Genomic DNA, 20,106 nt, shown 5'->3' on the forward strand with positions numbered 1-20,106 from the left:
CCCCCGTTCCCGTTGCCGTTGCCGTTGCCGTTCCCGTTCCGGCTGCAGCAGCCGCGGGCGCTCCGGGCGCTGCCGCCGCTCGCCCCTCAGGCCAGCGGTTCGCTCTTGCAGTCGCCGCCGGGGAAGCGCACGGCGTGCGCCAGGCACGGCCCGTGCGGCTCCTTGCCGAAATCCACCAGGAAGTTTTTGTTGACGGCCAGCCCGCCCTTGTCCGTGTCCACGTCCAGCTGCAGCAGCACCGAGCCCTCCCTGCGGCCACAGCGGCGGCTCGGGGCGGCTGCGGCACCGGGAGCGCGGCGCGGAGCCGGGGGGACACGGGGGGACCCGGGGGGATCGGGGGGACACGGGGGGATCGGGAGGATCGGGGGGATTGGGGGGAATGGGGGGATCGGGGGGAATGGGGGGACCCGGGGGGAATGGGGGGACCCGGGGGGATCGGGGGCAGTGGGGGGATCGGGAGGGATTCAGGGATTGGGGGGATCGGGGGGACCCGGGGGAATCGGGGGGACACGGAGAGATCGGGGGGATCGGGAGGGATTCAGGGATTGGGGGGATTGAGGGGATTGGGGTGACGAGTTCCCCCAGTATTGGGCAAGTCCCAGGGGCGGGCTGAGGGTCAAGGTGGGCTCAGGATAAGATTTTCCCCCAAATTTCCCCTGGAATGGGTCAGGACAGACTCAGGGTCAGTTTAACCCCCTGGACAGGTTTAGGACAGACTCAGGGGCAGTTTTTCCCCCTGGGCAGGTTTAGGACGGGCTCAGGGTCAGTTTTTCCCCCTGGACAGGTTTAGGACGGGCTCAGGGTCAGTTTTTCCCCCTGGGCAGGTTTAGGACGGGCTCAGGGTCAGTTTTTCCCCCTGGACAGGTTTAGGACGGGCTCAGGGTCCGTTTCCCGGGGGGAATTCTCACTTGATCAGGCTGGGGTAGAACTGCCGGTCCCAGGTGCTGTAGAAGGAGTTGGTCACGTAGAGCCGCTTCCCGTCCAGGCTCAGCTGCAGCGAGGCGGGGCCGCCGAACACGCGCTTGCACTGGGACACGGAACTGGGCTTTACTGGGAGCACTGGGACAGGGCAGGGGCACGGGGACACGGAACTGGGGGCACTGGGACACGGAACTGGGCTTTACTGGGAGCACTGGGACAGGGCAGGGGCACGGGGACACGGAACTGGGGGCACTGGGACACGGAACTGGGCTTTACTGGGAGCACTGGGACAGGGCAGGGGCACGGGGACACGGAACTGGGGGCACGGGGACACGGAACTGGGGACACTGAGGTGCGCACACACTCAGGTGAGCACACACACACTCAGGTTCACACTCAGGTGAGCACACACTCAGGTGAGCACACACGCACACACTCAGGTTCACACTCAGGTGAGCACACACTCACACACACTCAGGTGAGCACACCCTCACCCCCACCCCCCCAGGTGCCCCCTCACCTTGACCACCAGCGGCTCGGGCTGTCCCTTGAGCTCCTCGTCCCTGCAGACGGTGACGGGGCCCCCCCGCAGGATGCTGCCCCCCACGAACACCTGCAAGGCACGGGGGGCTCGCAGCGTTCCCGGCACTGGCCCCGCCCGCCCCGCTCGCCCCCCGGCCCGGGGCCGCCCCTCACCTGCCCCACCAGCCGCGGTTTGCAGCCCGCCACCAGCTCGTACTGCCGGATGTCCCCGTGCAGCCAGTTGCACACGAACAGGAACCGGTCGTCAGCGCTGATGATGAGGTCGGCGATGAAGGCTGCGGGCACAGAGGGGGGTCAGGGCCGGGGACACGGCCGGGGGCAGCGGGGCTGGGGGAGCGGGGTTTGGGTTTGGGAGCGGGGATTCGGGTAAAGCGGGACTTCGGGTAAGGAGGGTTTGGGGACAGGCAGGGTTCGGGGTCAGGCAGGGTTCGGGGTCGCCCCGCGGGCTCTGGGGCCGCCTGTGGGGCCGTTCCCGGTGCCCCCCCGAGCGCATCAACTCGCACCCACCCGCACCCACCCGCACCCACCCGCACCCACCCGCACCAACCCGCACCCACCCGCACCCACCCGCACCCACCTGGCATCTTGGGCATGATCCAGCCCGACACGTCCTTGGCCGGGATCCGGATCACCTCCTCCACGGCCCAGTTCTCTCTCTGCACAGGGACAGCCAGCGGGGTCACCCGGGCCGGCCCGAACCGGGACCGACGGGACCAGCCCGGGTCAAACCGGGACCGACGGGATCATCGCGATCCCAATCCAGGGAACAAGGGGCACATCCCAGTCCCTGTTACAGCCCCGGTTCCGATCCAGGGCACAACGGGCTCAGCCCGGTCCCCATCCCGTCCCGATCCGGGACACAACGGGATCATCCCTGTTGCGATCTCATCCTGGTCCCGATCCCGATCCCAGCGGGTCCGTCCCGCTCTCCAATCCCTGGATCCGGACCCTCCCCGTCCCCTCTCCCCATCCCTGGATCCGGACCCTCCCCGTCCCCTCTCCCCATCCCTGGATCCGGACCCTCCCCGTCCCCTCTCCCCATCCCTGGATCCGGACCCTCCCGTCCCCTCTCCCCATCCCTGGATCCGGACCCTCCCGTCCCGATCCCCATCCCTGGATCCGGACCCTCCCGTCCCCTGTCCCCATCCCTGGATCCGGACCCTCCCGTCCCCGCTCCCCATCCCTGGGTCCGGACCCTCCCGTCCCCGCTCCCCCGGCCCGCTCGTGGCCCGCACTCGCCTCGCAGGGCTTGTAGAAGCGGAAAATGGCCCCGCTCAGCGCGCAGCCCACGTAGCCCTCGGCGGCGTCGGGCCGGTGCAGGAAGCGCACGGTGAACGGCAGCGAATCCTCGCCCAGGTCGAAGCACTGCGTGAGGCTGCGGCACGACAAGTTCCACACGTGCAGGCGGCGGCCGAAGATCCCTGGGGACACGGGGGGACAGGCTCGGGACAGCGCCGGGGACAGAGACCCCTCTCCGGAGAGTCCGGGGGGAACGGGATATGTGGGATTTGGGGAGGGGGTAATGCAGAATTTTGGGACAACACAAAGAAAATCGGGATCCCGGGAGAACAGTGATAAAGTCAGGATTTGGGGAGAACATGAAGAAAATTCAGATTTGGGGCACAAATCCCCTCTCAGGTATCCCCAGTCCCCTCTCAGGTGACCCCGCACCCGCAACCCACGCGCCCCCCGCGTGTCCCCACCTTTGTTGAAGTCCTCGGGGCTGAAGCCCCTCCCGGCCACTTTGGGCACCATCCCGGCCGAGCTGACCAGCACGTTCAGCCGCGACTTGTACCAGAAGTCGTGGCCGCTCGCGGGGGTCTCGCACTCGCTCTCCCAGTTGCCCTTCAGCTCCAGGGTGGCCCCGTCCAGCACCACGAAGCCACCTGGGACACGCGGGGGACGCGGCGGTGACAAACCCGGGCTGGGCGGGGACCGGCGGGGGGGATTGGGGGCGAGAGAGGGGAATGGGGGGGGATTAGTGGGGATTCTGGGCGGGGAAATGGGAATTGAAGGGAATTAACGGGAAATCCGTCAGGGAAATGGAAAATAATGGGAAATAATGGGAAATATTGGGAATTTTGGCAGGGAAATGGGAATTAATGGGAATTGATGGGAATTGCGGCAGGAGTTTCACCTTTGCTGTTGCCTGCTGGGTCGCCCATGTTGGCGATCAGGATGTCCCCGTTGGGCAGAGCGTGGCTCACAGCCAGGTAGCCCTTGTTGCACTTCCAGAACACATCCACGGGCTCAATCATCTGCAAAAACCAGCGCCAACTTCAGCCTGCGGGGGCCTCTCCCGGACCACAGCATCCTTCCTGGGATTCATCCTTCCCTGAATCAATCCTTTCTTCCTTCTTTGAACTAATCCCTCGTTCTTTGAATTATTCCTTCTGTGAACTAATCTCTTCTTGAATTAATCTTTCCTTCCTTCCTCTCTCCATCCCTCCATCCACATTCCCCCTTTTCCCCATTCCCCCATTCCCATTCCCGATCCCCGTCCCGTTCCCACCTTGCAGATGCGCGGGGCGCGGCACTGCGATCCCACATCCACCACGTAGATGCGGGAGGAGATGAGGCCGGGCAGCACCAGTTTGGTCCTTTTGGCCGCGGCGCCGCTCTCGAAGCAGCCGCAGGCGGGGCCCGCCCAGCCCGCGCAGTGCAGCTCGTCCTTGAGGTTGGGCATGGGCAGCCGGTGGATGACCTGGGCACGGCCAAGGGGCTGAGCCGGGCCGGGCCGGGCCGGGAGCGGGGCTGGGGGCGCTGGGGAGGGGCGGGGGGAGACCCCGGGAACTGGGGAGGGGCGGGGGGAGACCCTGGGAATTGGGGAGCGGCGGGGAGAGACCCCGGGAACTGGGGATCCTTGTCTGGGAATGACCCCGGGGTTTGGGGAGCGATGGGAGAGACCCCGGGAATTGGAGAGGGGCGGGGGGAGACCCTGGGAGAGACCCCCGGAATTGGGGAGGGGCTGGAAACCATTCTGGGATTTGGGGAGCCCTGGAGAGGTTCTGGAATTTAGGGATCCCAGGCACGTCAGGGAACAGCCCTATGAGTTGGGGATCCCCCCTGGGGAGAGGCTGGATGCGATTCTGGGATTTGGGGATCCCGGGGAGGGGCTGGCGGCGATTCTGGCATTTGGGGAGCGGGTCTGGGATTTGGGGAGCCCCGAGAGGATCGCCAGCGCTCTCCAGGCCCCTCGGGGAGGGATCGGGACGGGAATTGAAGCCGAGCCCGGACACGGAGCTGTCTCCGAGCCCCGCGGGGCCGGCAGGAGCGCAGGGGATGCCCAGAAGGTTTTTCCTTCTCTCCCCGGCCCCCAGAGCTCCAGGGCCGCCCCGGCAGCGACCCCCGGCCCGGGAGCCCCGCTCGTACCTGGCCGTAGTGGCAGGAGCGCGGGTTGAGGTCCACGGTGGCCAGGAAATCGGGCTGATCGATGCCCGTGTTCCTGTAGGTGCAGGTCACGTAGGCGACCTCCTCCCTCGGGGCTGGGGACACAAAAACCGCGCTCAGACCGCGGAGCCACCCCAAAGAAATAATGGGCAGGAAAAGCTGCGGGGTGCTCTGTCAGAAATGAGCGGGATGGTTTTGGGGGTGCTGCGATTTCCTGCGGCTCCTCCCCGTGCAGATCTGGGGGGGCTGCAGAGCCGGGATCGACCCGGGCGGGAAATCCGGGAATAAACCGGGGGAAAAAGCCGGGATCGACCCGGGGCAAGCAATATTGGTATCAGTCCATGTGAATCTCCCGGGCGTTCTGGAATGGGGCTCAGCACACACCGGGAGCTCAGAACACCCCAAAAACCCCAAATTCCCCCATCCCCTCTCAGCCCATCCCGTCCCAGCACTCGCCTTTCTGCACCTCGGGGCACGCGGGGTACTCGTAGCACGGAGCTCTGCACCTGTCTGGGGGAGCAGAGGGGACCCCGTGAGCGCCGCCCTGGCCCGGGACCCCCACCCAGCCCAGAGGGTCCCTCCAGCCCAGGGACCCCCGGGGACACCGCAGCCCCCGCTGGGCACCCGGGGCGAGCGTTCGGGGTGGCGCTGGACAGGGACAGGAATGGGACAGGGACAGGAATGGGACAGGGACAGGAATGGGACAGGGACAGGGAGCCTGGGGACAGCGCGGGGCCGAGCCCTGCCGGGAACACCTGAGACCATCGGGGTCCCCTCCCAGAGCAGGGACGGGATAGAGCGGGGACAGGAGGGGACAGAGCCGGGATCAGGGATGGGGACAGAGCAGTCACCCTGTACAGGACAGGATGGGCTCAGAGCTGTCACCCAGGGCCCGGATCAGGGATGGGGACAGAGCTGTCACCCTGGGATGGGATCAGGGAAAGGGACAGAGCAGGGACAGGAGGGAACAGAGCTGTCACCCAGAGCCAGATCAGGGATGGGGACAGAGCTGTCACCCTGTACAGGACAGGATGGGCTCAGAGCTGTCACCCAGAGCCGGATCAGGGATGGGGACAGAGCTGTCACCCTGCACAGGACAGGATGGCACCGCGCTGTCACCCAGGCCGGCCCGGGGCTGCAGCCGAGGCTGCGGGGGTCCCTCACCCATGGCTGCAGCTCTGGGGTCCCGGTGCTGGCGGCGGAGGAGCTGGAGCTGAGGAGCTGCTGCTGCTGCTGTCGGGGGCTGGAGCGGCTGTGCCGTGCCCAGGCTGCTCGCGGGGCCCTTTTATCCCGGGACAGGCCGGGGCAGCGGGGCCCGGCCCAGGGAGGGGCTGCCCAGCCCGCGGAGGTGCCGCCCCAGCTGCGGCTTCTCGGCCGCCTCCCGCCGCCAATCGGGGCCCAAATCTGCTGCTGCTGCAGCTCCGAACCCTCAAAGCCCCGCGGCCCGAGCTGATCCGGCCCCGCTGCCCGCGGAGCGGCTGCGCCACACCCGGAGCGGGCTCGGCACCGGGGGCACCCCCAAATCCCGGCCTGAGAATGGGGACACCCCCAAATCCCGGCCTGAGAATGGGACATCCCCAAATCCCGGCCTGAGAGTGGGACACCCCCAAATCCCGGCCTGAGAATGGGGGGAATCCCCAAATCCCGGCCTGAGAATGGGGAACCCCCAAATCCCGTCCTGAGAATGGGGAGCCCCCAAATCCCGGCCTGAGAATGGGACATCCCCAAATCCCGGCCTGAGAATGGGGAATCCCCAAATCCCGTCCTGAGAATGGGGACACCCCCAAATCCCAGCCTGAGAATGGGGAGCCCGCAAATCCCGGCCTGAGAATGGGACACCCCCAATTTGATAATCCCAATTTGAGAACGAGGCACCCCCAAATCCCGGCCCGATCCTCGGCCCCAGCGGCGGCTCCCGGGGCTGGCAGGGGCTGAGCGCACGGAGGCACCGGAGGCGCCTGACAGGGAGATCCCGATCCGGGAGTCAACCAGGGGCTCCTCGGGATCCTGATCCTGACAGGAAAATCCCGATCCCGACCCCAGCGATCCCCCATCCCCTCGCCCCCATCCCCCCTCAGGCTTCCCGCGCGGGCTCTGCCCCGACACCGGATTTTGGGGCTCAGGGACACCGAGCTGGGCTCGGGGAGCTCCCGAGGGGATCCCGGCGAGCAGCGACAAAGGCGGGGAACAGCGGGGACCCTCAGGAAACCCCCCGAGCCCCTCCCGGGCCAGCAGCAGCCGGGCCGGGACACGGGGCGGCCTCAGGCGGCACCTGCGGGAGGGGACGGGGGCCGGAGGGGGAAACGGGGATTTGGGGGGCTCAGCACCGGGAACTGGGGCTGGGAGAGGCACTGGGGACTGTCCCCAACCCCCTGGGCCACCAGAAGTCACCATGGACTGTCCCCAACCTCCTGGGCCACCAGAAGTCACTGGGGACCATCCCCAACTCTCTGGTCACCTCCCATGTGTCCCCAACCCCCTGGCTCTGCACACCCGCTCATTAGCGAGCTCATTAGCCCGCCCCTCATTAGCCAGCTCATTAGCCCGCCCCTCATTAGCGAGCCACGCTGTTCCCGGTGGCTTCCCGCGCTGACGTCGCCGTGTTCCACCCTGTCCCCGCTCGGCGGTCGCGTGTCGCGATAGCGCTGATAAGATCGCGATAAGCGCAGGCTCAGCACAGCGCGGCGCTGCTCCCGTGGCCGCAGGACGAGCCCGGCACCCTCCGGCCACTGCCCACGCCCCGCTGGCCACTCCCGGCCTGGCCGCAGCCAGGGAAGGACACGTGGGGATTTTGGGCAGGGAGGAGCGCTCGGGGTGGCGCTGGCGGGGACAGAGACAGGGACCCTGGAGACAGGGACAGGGACATGGAACAGGGACCCTGGGGACAGGGACTCGGCCCCAGCTCACACTCCTGTGCCCAGATGTGCCCAGATGTGCCCAAGTGCGCCCAGGGAAAAAGCTTTAAATTCATGGAGTCAGTCCCAAATCGCTCTGGCCGTTCCTTGCCGGGCCGCCGTGGGGCTGGAATTCCAATCCGTGGAACAGGAATTCCAATCCGTGGGGCTGGAATTCTGGAATTCATATCCGTGGAACAGGAATTCCAATCCGTGGGGCTGGAATTCTGGAATTCATATCCGTGGAACAGGAATTCCAATCCGTGGGGCTGGAATTCCAATCCGTGGGGCTGGAATTGCATCCCGTGGAACAGAAATTCCATCCGCGAATTCCAGGGGTGAGGTGGATTCCCAGCTCTCCCATCAGCCGCGGGGATAAAATGAGTTTAAATTTCATCGTTTCCTTTTCCTAAATCCGCGTTCCCTGCTCTTCTGTCCCGGTCTCCATCCTTCATTCCCGGGAATCCACTTGGAAAGAAATAAACGGGATTTGGGATCTGCTCCCAGGGAATGGGACCGGAGCGGCCTCGAGCTGCGCCAGGGCTGGAAATTCGGGATGATTTTTCCATAGAGAAGGGTTGGAAAGCATCGGAAGGGGCTCAGGGAATAAAACAGGGAGAAAACCTTGAGGTTAAATTCCCTTCCAAGCCAAGAATTCCCGGATTTTCTGATGACCCCGTGGGAAAAGTGCGATTTTTTGGGAGCTGATCCCCTGAATATGTGACAAAAACCGGAATTCCAGAGGCAGTGGAGGGCGGGTGACAATGGATGAGCTCGAGAATTTGCTCCTCGCGCCACCACAAAAAAAAAAAAAAAAAAAAAAAAAAATCAGGAAAAAGTTTCCACACCGGGGAACAGCGAGCTCCTATTTTTGTGCCACATCCCCAAAAACCGGGAACTGACCCCTCAGGAATCGGGGTCCGAGGCAGGAGATTTGTCCCTGTCCCGGGGTACCCCAACCCCGAATTCCATCGGGATTGTCCCAGAGAAAACCCGCGCTCCCCAAACAAACAGGAAAATCCAGAGGGAGCCTTGGGCCGGATCCCAAAATTCCCGAGGCTTTGAAGGTTTTTTGGGCTCGAGATAATTCCAGGGCGTCGCTCGCCCCTCTGGATCCGCTTGGGATGAGGGACTCGAAGGGCTCGGGGTGGTTTTCCTCCCTGCACGGGCAGGAATGTGCAGCTCCAGAGGTTTTTAGCGATGGGCGCGACCGATCCCGGGTGGAATCTCCTCCAAATCGAGGGAGATAAACGGGATCTGCAGGGTCAGGAGCGGCAGAAATCTGATTTTCCCCGGATTATGGAAAGTGGGGATGAGCAGGAGAAGCCGGGGAAGTTCCCGAACCGGGCTGGAAAAGCCACAGGGAGAACCAGCCGAGCTCACCCGGAGCAGGGAGGGGCAGGGAATAATTCCAGCTCTTATCAGCAGCTTTATTTTATCGGCCGCGGCTTTATCTGCTCCCGGCCGGGCTCGGCGGAGGAATTTCGAGTTCTCCCAAAGGTTCATTTGCTGTGGTTTTTGTAGGGTTTGCCAATTTTCGGGGAGATTAGGAGCTGGGATTGATGGTTGGAAATTGAGCTGGGTGTTAATGGGACTTTACACAGAATTCCAGGATTATTTGGGTTTGGGAATTGGAATTGCACTGAGTGTTAAAGGGACCTCTCAGGGAATCCCAGGATTTCTGAGGCTGGAAAATCCCCCCAGGATCGAGCCCAAGGCGGGACCAATTCCGCCCGGGACACTTCCCGGCGCTATCGCGACACGCGAGGGACAGGAAGGGACACGGCGACGTCAGCGCGGGAAGCCACCGGGAGCAGCGCGGCTCGCTAATGAGGGGCGGGCTAATGAACTGGCTAATGAGCTCGCTAATGAGCTCGCTAATGAGCGGGTGTGCAGCGCCAGGGGGTTGGGGATGGTCCCCAGTGATTTCTGGTGGCCCAGGGGGTTGGGGACAGTCCCCAGCGCCCCTCCCAGCCCCAGTTCCCGGTGCTGAGCCCCCCAAATCCCCGTTTCCCCCTCCGGCCCCCGTCCCCTCCCGCAGGTGCCCCCTGAGGCCGCCCCGTGTCCCGGCCCGGCTGCTGCTGGCCCAGGAGGGGCTCGGGGGGTTTCCTGAGGGTCCCCGCTGTCCCCCGCCTTTGTCGCTGCTCGCCGGGATCCCCTCGGGAGCTCCCCGAGCCCGGCTCGATGTCCCTGAGCCCCAAAATCCGGTGTCGGGGCAGAGCCCGCTCGGCGAGCCTGCGGGGGGATGGGGGCGAGGGGATGGGGGATCGCTGGGGTCGGGATCGGGATTTTCCTGTCAGGATCAGGATCCCGAGGAGCCCCTGGTTGACTCCCGGATCGGGATCTCCCTGTCAGGAGCCTCCGGTGCCTCCGTGCGCTCAGCCCCTGCCAGCCCCGGGAGCCGCCGCTGGGGCCGAGGATCGGGCCGGGATTTGGGGGTGCCTCGTTCTCAAATTGGGATTATCAAATTGCGGGGTGTCCCATTCTCAGGCCGGGATTTGGGGGTGTCCCATTCTCAGGCCGGGATTTGGGGGTTCCCCATTCTCAGGCCGGGATTTGGGGGTGTCCCATTCTCAGGCCGGGATTTGGGGGTTCCCCATTCTCAGGCCGGGATTTGGGGGTGTCCCATTCTCAGGCCGGGATTTGGGGGTGTCCCGTTCTCAGGCCGGGATTTGGGGGTGTCCCATTCTCAGGAGGGGATCTGGGGGTTCCCCATTCTCAGGCCGGGATTTGGGGGTTCCCCATTCTCAGGCCGGGATTTGGGGGTGTCCCATTCTCAGGCCGGGATTTGGGGGTTCCCCATTCTCAGGCCGGGATTTGGGGGTGTCCCATTCTCAGGCCGGGATTTGGGGGTGCCCCCGGTGCCGAGGCCGCTCCGGGTGTGGCGCAGCCGCTCCGCGGGCAGCGGGGCCGGATCAGCTCGGGCCGCGGGGCTTTGAGGGTTCGGAGCTGCAGCAGCAGCAGATTTGGGCCCCGATTGGCGGCGGGAGGCGGCCGAGAAGCCGCAGCTGGGGCGGCACCTCCGCGGGCTGGGCAGCCCCTCCCTGGGCCGGGCCCCGCTGCCCCGGCCTGTCCCGGGATAAAAGGGCCCCGCGAGCAGCCTGGGCACGGCACAGCCGCTCCAGCCCCCGACAGCAGCAGCAGCAGCTCCTCAGCTCCAGCTCCTCCGCCGCCAGCACCGGGACCCCAGAGCTGCAGCCATGGGTGAGGGACCCCCGCAGCCTCGGCTGCAGCCCCGGGCCGGCCTGGGTGACAGCGCGGTGCCATCCTGTCCTGTGCAGGGTGACAGCTCTGTCCCCATCCCTGCTCCCGGTCTGGGTGACAGCTCTGTCCCCATCCCTGATCCGGCTCTGGGTGACAGCTCTGTCCCCATCCCTGATCCGGCTCTGGGTGACAGCTCTGAGCCCATCCTGTCCTGTACAGGGTGACAGCTCTGTCCCCATCCCTGATCCCGGCTCTGTCCCCTCCTGTCCCCGCTCTGTCCCGTCCCTGCTCTGGGAGGGGTCCTCGAGGGTCTCAGGTGTTCCCGGCAGGGCTCGGCCCCGCGCTGTCCCTGTCCCATTCCTGTCCTTGTCCCATTCCTGTCCCTGTCCCATTCCTGTCCCTGTCCCATTCCTGTCCCTGTCCCATTCCTGTCCCTGTCCAGCGCCACCCCGAACGCTCGCCCCGGGTGCCCAGCGGAGGCTGCGGTGTCCCCGGGGGTCCCTGGGCTGGAGGGACCCTCTGGGCCGGGTGGGGGTCCCGGGCCAGGGCGGCGCTCACGGGGTCCCCTCTGCTCCCCCAGACAGGTGCAGAGCTCCGTGCTACGAGTACCCCGCGTGCCCCGAGGTGCAGAAAGGCGAGTGCTGGGACGGGATGGGATGGGATGGGAGGGGGGAATTTGGGGTTTTTGGGGTGCTCTGAGCTCCCGGTGTGTGCTGAGCCCCATCCCAGAACGCCCGGGAGATTCACATGGACTGATACCAATATTGCTTGCCCCGTGTCGATCCCGGCTTTTTCCCCCGGTTTATTCCCGGATTTCCCGCCCGGGTCGATCCCGGCTCTGCAGCCCCCCCAGATCTGCACGGGGAGGAGCCGCAGGAAATCGCAGCACCCCCAAAACCATCCCGCTCATTTCTGACAGAGCACCCCGCAGCTTTTCCTGCCCATTATTTCTTTGGGGTGGCTCCGCGGTCTGAGCGCGGTTTTTGTGTCCCCAGCCCCGAGGGAGGAGGTCGCCTACGTGACCTGCACCTACAGGAACACGGGCATCGATCAGCCCGATTTCCTGGCCACCGTGGACCTCAACCCGCGCTCCTGCCACTACGGCCAGGTACGAGCGGGGCTCCCGGGCCGGGGGTCGCTGCCGGGGCGGCCCTGGAGCTCTGGGGGCCGGGGAGAGAAGGAAAAACCTTCTGGGCATCCCCTGCGCTCCTGCCGGCCCCGCGGGGCTCGGAGACAGCTCCGTGTCCGGGCTCGGCTTCAATTCCCGTCCCGATCCCTCCCCGAGGGGCCTGGAGAGCGCTGGCGATCCTCTCGGGGCTCCCCAAATCCCAGACCCGCTCCCCAAATGCCAGAATCGCCGCCAGCCCCTCCCCGGGATCCCCAAATCCCAGAATCGCATCCAGCCTCTCCCCAGGGGGGATCCCCAAATTATAGGGCTGTTCCCTGACGTGCCTGGGATCCCTAAATTCCAGAACCTCTCCAGGGCTCCCCAAATCCCAGAATGGTTTCCAGCCCCTCCCCAATTCCAAGGGTCTCTCCCAGGGTCTCCCCCCCGCCCCTCTCCAATTCCCGGTGTCTCTCCCATCGCTCCCCAAACCCCGGGGTCATTCCCAGACAAGGATCCCCAGTTCCCGGGGTCTCTCCCCGCCCCTCCCCAGTTCCCGGGGTCTCTCCCCGCCCCTCCCCAGTTCCCGGGGTCTCTCCCCGCCCCTCCCCAATTCCCGGGGTCTCTCCCAGGGTTTCCCCCCGCCCCTCCCCAGTTCCCGGGATCTCTCCCAGGGTCTCTCCCCGTCCCTCCCCAGTTCCCGGGGTCTCCCCCGCCACTCCCCAGTTCCCGGGGTCTCTCCCCGCCCCTCCCCAATTCCCGGGGTCTCTCCCAGGGTTTCCCCCCGCCCCTCCCCAATTCCCGGGATCTCTCCCAGGGTCTCTCCCCGCCCCTCCCCAATTACCGGGGTCTCGCCCAGGGTCTCCCCACTCCCGTCCCCAATTCCCGGGTCTCCCCCCGCCCTTCCCCAATTCCCAGGGTCTCCCCCCCGCCCCTCCCCAGCGCCCCCAGCCCCGCTCCCGGCCCGGCCCGGCCCGGCTCAGCCCCTTGGCCGTGCCCAGGTCATCCACCGGCTGCCCATGCCCAACCTCAAGGACGAGCTGCACTGCGCGGGCTGGGCGGGCCCCGCCTGCGGCTGCTTCGAGAGCGGCGCCGCGGCCAAAAGGACCAAACTGGTGCTGCCCGGCCTCATCTCCTCCCGCATCTACGTGGTGGATGTGGGATCGCAGTGCCGCGCCCCGCGCATCTGCAAGGTGGGAACGGGACGGGGATCGGGAATGGGAATGGGGGAATGGGGATGGGGGATTGGGATCGGGAATGGGGGATTGGGATCGGGAATTGGGGACTGGGGAAAAGGGGGAATGTGGATGGAGGGATGGAGAGAGGAAGGAAGGAAAGATTAATTCAAGGAAAGATTAGTTCACAGAAGGAATAATTCAAAGAACGAGGGATTAGTTCAAAGAAAGAAGAAAGGATTGATTCAGGGAAGGATGAATCCCAGGAAGGATTCTGTGGTCCGGGAGAGGCCCCCGCAGGCGGAGGCTGAAGCTGGCGCTGGTTTTTGCAGATGATTGAGCCCGTGGATGTGTTCTGGAAGTGCAACAAGGGCTACCTGGCTGTGAGCCACGCTCTGCCCAACGGGGACATCCTGATCGCCAACATGGGCGACCCTGCCGGCAACAGCAAAGGTGAAACTCCTGCCGCAATTCCTTCCCATCAATTCCCATGAATTCCCATTTCCCTGCCAAAATTCCCAATATTTCCCAATATTTCCCATTATTTTCCATTTCCCTGACGGATTTCCCGTTAATTCCCTTCAATTCCCATTTCCCCGCCCAGAATCCCCACTAATCCCCCCCCATTCCCCTCTCTCGCCCCCAATCCTCCCCGCCGGTCCCGCCCAGCCCGGGTTTGTCACCGCCGCGTCCCCCGCGTGTCCCAGGTGGCTTCGTGGTGCTGGACGGGGCCACCCTGGAGCTGAAGGGCAACTGGGAGAGCGAGTGCGAGACCCCCGCGAGCGGCCACGACTTCTGGTACAAGTCGCGGCTGAACGTGCTGGTCAGCTCGGCCGGGATGGTGCCCAAAGTGGCCGGGAGGGGCTTCAGCCCCGAGGACTTCAACAAAGGTGGGGACACGCGGGGGGGCGCGTGGGTTGCGGGTGCGGGGTCACCTGAGAGGGGACTGGGGATACCTGAGAGGGGATTTGTGCCCCAAATCTGAATTTTCTTCATGTTCTCCCCAAATCCTGACTTTATCACTGTTCTCCCGGGATCCCGATTTTCTTTGTGTTGTCCCAAAATTCTGCATTACCCCCTCCCCAAATCCCACATATCCCGTTCCCCCCGGACTCTCCGGAGAGGGGTCTCTGTCCCCGGCGCTGTCCCGAGCCTGTCCCCCCGTGTCCCCAGGGATCTTCGGCCGCCGCCTGCACGTGTGGAACTTGTCGTGCCGCAGCCTCACGCAGTGCTTCGACCTGGGCGAGGATTCGCTGCCGTTCACCGTGCGCTTCCTGCACCGGCCCGACGCCGCCGAGGGCTACGTGGGCTGCGCGCTGAGCGGGGCCATTTTCCGCTTCTACAAGTCCTGCGAGGCGAGTGCGGGCCACGAGCGGGCCGGGGGAGCGGGGACAGGGGACGGGAGGGTCCGGATCCAGGGATGGGGACAGGGGACGGGAGGGTCCGGATCCAGGGATGGGGAGAGGGGACGGGAGGGTCCGGATCCAGGGATGGGGACAGGGGACGGGAGGGTCCGGATCCAGGGATGGGGAGAGGGGACGGGAGGGTCCGGATACAGGGATGGAGACAGGGGACGGGAGGGTCCGGATCCAGGGATGGAGACAGGGGACGGGAGGGTCCGGATCCAGGGATTGGAGAGCGGGACGGACCCGCTGGGATCGGGACCGGGACCGGGATGAGATCGCAACAGGGATGATCCCGTTGTGTCCCGGATCGGGACGGGATGGGGACCGGGCTGAGCCCGTTGTGCCCTGGATCGGAACCGGGGCTGTAACAGGGACTGGGATGTGCCCCTTGTTCCCTGGATTGGGATCGCGATGATCCCGTCGGTCCCGGTTTGACCCGGGCTGGTCCCGTCGGTCCCGGTTCGGCCCGGCCCGGGTGACCCCGCTGGCTGTCCCTGTGCAGAGAGAGAACTGGGCCGTGGAGGAGGTGATCCGGATCCCGGCCAAGGACGTGTCGGGCTGGATCATGCCCAAGATGCCAGGTGGGCGCGGGTGGGTGCGGGTGGGTGCGGGTGGGTGCGGGTGGGTGCGGGTGGGTGCGAGTTGATGCGCTCGGGGGGGCACCGGGCACGGCCCCACAGGCGGCCCCAGAGCCCGCGGGACGACCCCGAACCCTGCCTGACCCCGAACCCTGCCTGACCCCGAACCCTGCCTGTCCCCGAACCCTGCCTGTCCCCAAACCCTCCTTACCCGAAGTCCCGCTTTACCCGAATTCCCGCTCCCAAACCCAAACCCCGCTCCCCCAGCCCCGCTGCCCCCGGCCGTGCCCCCGGCCCTGACCCCCCTCTGTGCCCGCAGCCTTCATCGCCGACCTCATCATCAGCGCTGACGACCGGTTCCTGTTCGTGTGCAACTGGCTGCACGGGGACATCCGGCAGTACGAGCTGGTGGCGGGCTGCAAACCGCGGCTGGTGGGGCAGGTGAGGGGCGGCCCCGGGCCGGGGGGCGAGCGGGGCGGGCGGGGCCAGTGCCGGGAACGCTGCGAGCCCCCCGTGCCTTGCAGGTGTTCGTGGGGGGCAGCATCCTGCGGGGGGGCCCCGTCACCGTCTGCAGGGACGAGGAGCTCAAAGGACAGCCCGAGCCGCTGGTGGTCAAGGTGAGGGGGCACCTGGGGGGGTGGGGGTGAGGGTGTGCTCACCTGAGTGTGTGTGAGTGTGTGCTCACCTGAGTGTGAACCTGAGTGTGTGCGTGTGTGCTCACCTGAGTGTGAACCTGAGTGTGTGTGTGCTCACCTGAGTGTGCGCTCACCTGAATGTGAACCTGTGTGTGTGCTCACCCCAGTGCCCCCAGTTCCGTGTCCCAGTGCCCCCAGTTCCGTGTCCCCGTGCCCCTGCCCTGTCCCAGTGCTCCCAGTAAAGCCCAGTTCCGTGTCCCAGTGCCCCCAGTTCCGTGTCCCCGTGTCCCTGCCCTGTCCCAGTGCTCCCAGTAAAGCCCAGTTCCGTGTCCCAGTGCAAGCGCGTGTTCGGCGGCCCCGCCTCGCTGCAGCTGAGCCTGGACGGGAAGCGGCTCTACGTGACCAACTCCTTCTACAGCACCTGGGACCGGCAGTTCTACCCCAGCCTGATCAAGTGAGAATTCCCCCCGGGAAACGGACCCTGAGCCCGTCCTAAACCTGCCCAGGGGGCAAAACTGACCCTGAGTCTGTCCTAAACCTGTCCAGGGGGCGAAACGAACCCTGAGCCCGTCCTAAACCTGCCCAGGGGGTTAAACGGACCCTGAGCCCGTCCTAAACCTGCCCAGGGGGCAAAACTGCCCCTGAGCCCGTCCTAAACCTGTCCAGGGGGCAAAACTGACCCTGAGCCCGTCCTAAACCTGTCCAGGGGGAAAAACTGACCCTGAGTCTGTCCTAAACCTGCCCAGGGGGAAAAACTGACCCTGAGTCTGTCCTAAACCTGTCCAGGGGGAAAAACTGCCCCTGAGCCCGTCCTAAACCTGTCCTGGGGAAAAACTGACCCTGAGTCTGTCCTAAACCTGTCCAGGGGGAAAAACTGCCCCTGAGTCTGTCCTAAACCTGTCCAGGGGGAAAAACTGACCCTGAGCCCGTCCTAAACCTGTCCAGGGGGTTAAACTGACCCTGAGTCTGTCCTGACCCATTCCAGGGGATATTTCGGGGAAAATCTTATCCTGAGCCCACCTTGACCCTTAGCCCATCCCCGGGACTTGCCCAATCCTGGGGGAACTCGTCACCCCCATCCCCTCAATTCCCCCAATCCCTGAATCCCTCCCGATCCCCCCAATCTCTCCGTGTCCCCCCGATTCCCCCGGGTCCCCCCGATCCCCCCAATCCCTGAATCCCTCCCGATCCCCCCACTGCCCCCGATCCCCCCGGGTCCCCCCATTCCCCCCGATCCCCCCATTCCCCCCGATCCCCCCATTCCCCCCAATCCCCCCGATCCTCCCGATCCCCCCGTGTCCCCCCGTGTCCCCCCGATCTCCCCATTCCCCCCGATCCCCCCATTCCCCCCAATCCCCCCGATCCCCCCGATCCCCCCGTGTCCCCCCGATCCCCCCTGGTCCCCCCGTGTCCCCCCGGCTCCGCGCCGCGCTCCCGGTGCCGCAGCCGCCCCGAGCCGCCGCTGTGGCCGCAGGGAGGGCTCGGTGCTGCTGCAGCTGGACGTGGACACGGACAAGGGCGGGCTGGCCGTCAACAAAAACTTCCTGGTGGATTTCGGCAAGGAGCCGCACGGGCCGTGCCTGGCGCACGCCGTGCGCTTCCCCGGCGGCGACTGCAAGAGCGAACCGCTGGCCTGAGGGGCGAGCGGCGGCAGCGCCCGGAGCGCCCGCGGCTGCTGCAGCCGGAACGGCAACGGCAACGGCAACGGGAACGGGAACGGCAACGGGGGCAGCGCGGGTTTGGGGTGCGCGGGGTGATGGGGCTGGGGGAGACTCTGCCTTTGGGGTGCGCGGGGTGCTGGGGCTGGGGGAGACTCTGCCTTTGGGGTGCCCTGGGTGATGGGGCTGGGGGAGACTCTGCCTTTGGGGTGCCCTGGGTGATGGGGCTGGGGGAGACTCTGCCTTTGGGGTGCGCGGGGTGCTGGGGCTGGGGGAGACTCTGCCTTTGGGGTGCCCTGGGTGATGGGATTGGGGGTGATCGCGGGTTTGGGGTGCCCTGGGTGATGGGATTGGGGGAGACTCTGCCTTTGGGGTGCCCTGAGTGATGGGATTGGGGGGATTCTGGATTTGGGGTGCCCTTGGTGATTTCCACATTTGGGGTCCCCTCTGGTGATGCCCACATTTGGAATCCTCTCGGGTAATTTTCACATTTGGGGTCCCCTGTGTGATTCCCGGGTTTGGGATCCTCTGGGTGATGAGTTTGGGATCCCGTGGGGGAATTCCCGAGTTTCGGGTCCCCTGTGTGATTCCCGGGTTTGGGATCCCCTGGGTGATGAGTTTGGGGTCTCCTGGGGTGATTCCCGTATTTTGGGATCCTCTCAGGGTATTCCAGGGTTTGGGGTCCCCTCGCTGTTGAGTTTGGGGTTCCCGTTCCCGCTGGAATCTCGATCCCGCTCCGGGCAAAGCAGCGCCGGGACCCGCGGCTGCTCCTGGGAAATCCCGGGACATTCCCTCAATCCCCAATCCCGGGTCATTCCCTCAATCCCCAATCCCGGGACATTCCCTCAATCCCCAATCCCGGGTCATTCCCTCAATCCCCAATCCCGGGTCATTCCCTCAATCCCCAATCCCGGGACATTCCCTCAATCCCCAATCCCGGGTCATTCCCTCAATCCCCAATCCCGGGTCATTCCCTCAATCCCCAATCCCGGGACATTCCCTCAATCCCCAATCCCGGGTCATTCCCTGTCCCTGTCCCGGCTCTGCTTTCCCCACAATCAATAAAGTTTTCCCAGCATCAGCCGCAGCTTCCCGAGTCTCATTCCAAGAAAAAAACCCCCAAAATCCAGGAAAAACAAATCCCTGGCTGGGAATATCCCCTGTTTTTTTGTGGGATTTTTGGATCCAAATTTTCCGGATTTTTTCCAGAATTTTCCCACTGTTCTATGAGATTTTTGTGGGATGGTTGCCTCCTGCTTCTCTCTATTTTATCTCTATTTTTAACCTATTTTATTATTTTTTTTCTTATTTTAACCCTAATTAAATCACATTTTATCCCTAATCTATCCCTCCTTTGTCCCCATTTGAACTCATTTTTATCTGTAATTTTTCCCTATTTTTCGCAATTTATCCCATATTTTATCCCTAATTTATCCCCATTTTATTCCATTTTTCCACATTTTTCATTTTATTAATTTATTTCATATTTTATTTTTTATTCATATTTTTCCAAAATCAATCAGAGTTTTTATGATCACAGCCAGATAACAGAGGTGCAGTCCCAAAGCCCCAAATTCCCAAAGAATTCCCAGAAAATTCCCAGATTTTCCATAGAATTCTCAGATCCAGATGTCAGAGGTGAATTTCCACATTCCCAAATTTCAGAATTCCCAGAAAATTCCCAAATTTTCCCAGGAATTCTCAGACCCAGATGTCAGAGGTGCAGTCCCCCATTCCCAAATTTCAGAATTCCAAGAAAATTCCCAGATTTTTCCCAGGAATTCTCAGACCCAGATGTCAGAGGTGAATTTCCACATTCCCAAATTTCAGAGTTCCCAGAAAATTTCTGATTTTTCCCAGGAATTCTCAGACCCAGATGTCAGAGGTGAATTTCCACATTCCCAAATTTCAGAATTCCCAGAAAATTCCCAAATTTTCCCAGGAATTCTCAGACCCAGATGTCAGAGGTGCAGTCCCCCATTCCCAAATTTCAGAATTCCAAGAAAATTCCCAGATTTTTCCCAGGAATTCTCAGATCCAGATGTCAGAGGTGAATTTCCACATTCCCAAATTTCAGAGTTCCCAGAAAATTCCCAGATTTTTCCCAGGAATTCTCAGACCCAGATGTCAGAGGTGAATGTCCACATTCCCAAATTTCAGAATTCCCAGAAAATTCCCAAATTTTCCCAGGAATTCTCAGACCCAGATGTCAGAGGTGAATTTCCACATTCCCAAATTTCAGAATTCCCAGAAAATTCCCAGATTTTTCCCAGGAATTCTCAGATCCAGATGTCAGAGGTGAATTTCCACATTCCCAAATTTCAGAATTGCCAGAAAATTCCCAGATTTTTCCCAGGAATTCTCAGACCCAGATGTCAGAGGTGAATTTCCACATTCCCAAATTTCAGAATTCCCAGAAAATTTCTGATTTCTCTCAGGAATTCTCAGATCCAGATGTCAGAGGTGAATTTCCACATTCCCAAATTTCAGAATTCCCAGAAAATTTCTGATTTCTCCCAGGAATTCTCAGATCCAGATGTCAGAGGTGAATTTCCACATTCCCAAATTTCAGAATTCCCAGAAAATTCCCAGATTTT

At 63.4% G+C, this 20,106-nt stretch overlaps 2 protein-coding genes and 1 long non-coding RNA gene across 3 annotated transcripts; 2 read left to right on the forward strand and 1 right to left on the reverse strand.

Annotated features, from left to right (window-relative positions):
• Window positions 1-71: 71 nt before the first annotated feature.
• On the reverse strand, window positions 72-8,720 carry LOC306814012 (methanethiol oxidase-like; the record flags this gene model as incomplete). The annotated part of the gene is made up of 14 exons (XM_079329709.1): window positions 72-249; window positions 909-1,027; window positions 1,442-1,534; window positions 1,618-1,739; window positions 2,042-2,120; window positions 2,704-2,885; window positions 3,168-3,350; window positions 3,602-3,722; window positions 3,977-4,168; window positions 4,837-4,949; window positions 5,311-5,502; window positions 6,984-7,126; window positions 7,574-7,674; window positions 8,703-8,720. The coding sequence occupies 14 exons, from the start codon at window positions 8,718-8,720 to the stop codon at window positions 87-89; spliced, it is 1,821 nt and encodes a 606-aa protein (XP_079185835.1). The 3' UTR covers window positions 72-86.
• Window positions 8,721-10,948: 2,228 nt separating this feature from the next.
• On the forward strand, window positions 10,949-17,503 carry LOC306814013 (methanethiol oxidase-like; the record flags this gene model as incomplete). The annotated part of the gene is made up of 12 exons (XM_079329710.1): window positions 10,949-10,952; window positions 11,395-11,586; window positions 11,948-12,060; window positions 13,059-13,250; window positions 13,565-13,685; window positions 13,940-14,122; window positions 14,406-14,591; window positions 15,145-15,219; window positions 15,536-15,657; window positions 15,741-15,833; window positions 16,187-16,305; window positions 17,326-17,503. 12 exons carry the CDS (start codon window positions 10,949-10,951, stop codon window positions 17,486-17,488), a joined length of 1,563 nt encoding a protein of 520 aa, XP_079185836.1. The 3' UTR covers window positions 17,489-17,503.
• A 1,507-nt stretch (window positions 17,504-19,010) lies between these two features.
• Window positions 19,011-20,100, forward strand: LOC306813907. The gene is made up of 3 exons (XR_013777061.1): window positions 19,011-19,559; window positions 19,643-19,890; window positions 20,055-20,100. It is a non-coding gene; the product is annotated as an uncharacterized lncRNA (long non-coding RNA).
• The last annotated feature ends 6 nt before the right edge of the window (window positions 20,101-20,106 follow it).

Source organism: Erithacus rubecula (assembly GCF_903797595.1).
Source record: "Erithacus rubecula genome assembly, contig: SUPER_33_unloc_1, whole genome shotgun sequence".
Lineage (NCBI taxonomy): Eukaryota > Metazoa > Chordata > Aves > Passeriformes > Muscicapidae > Erithacus > Erithacus rubecula.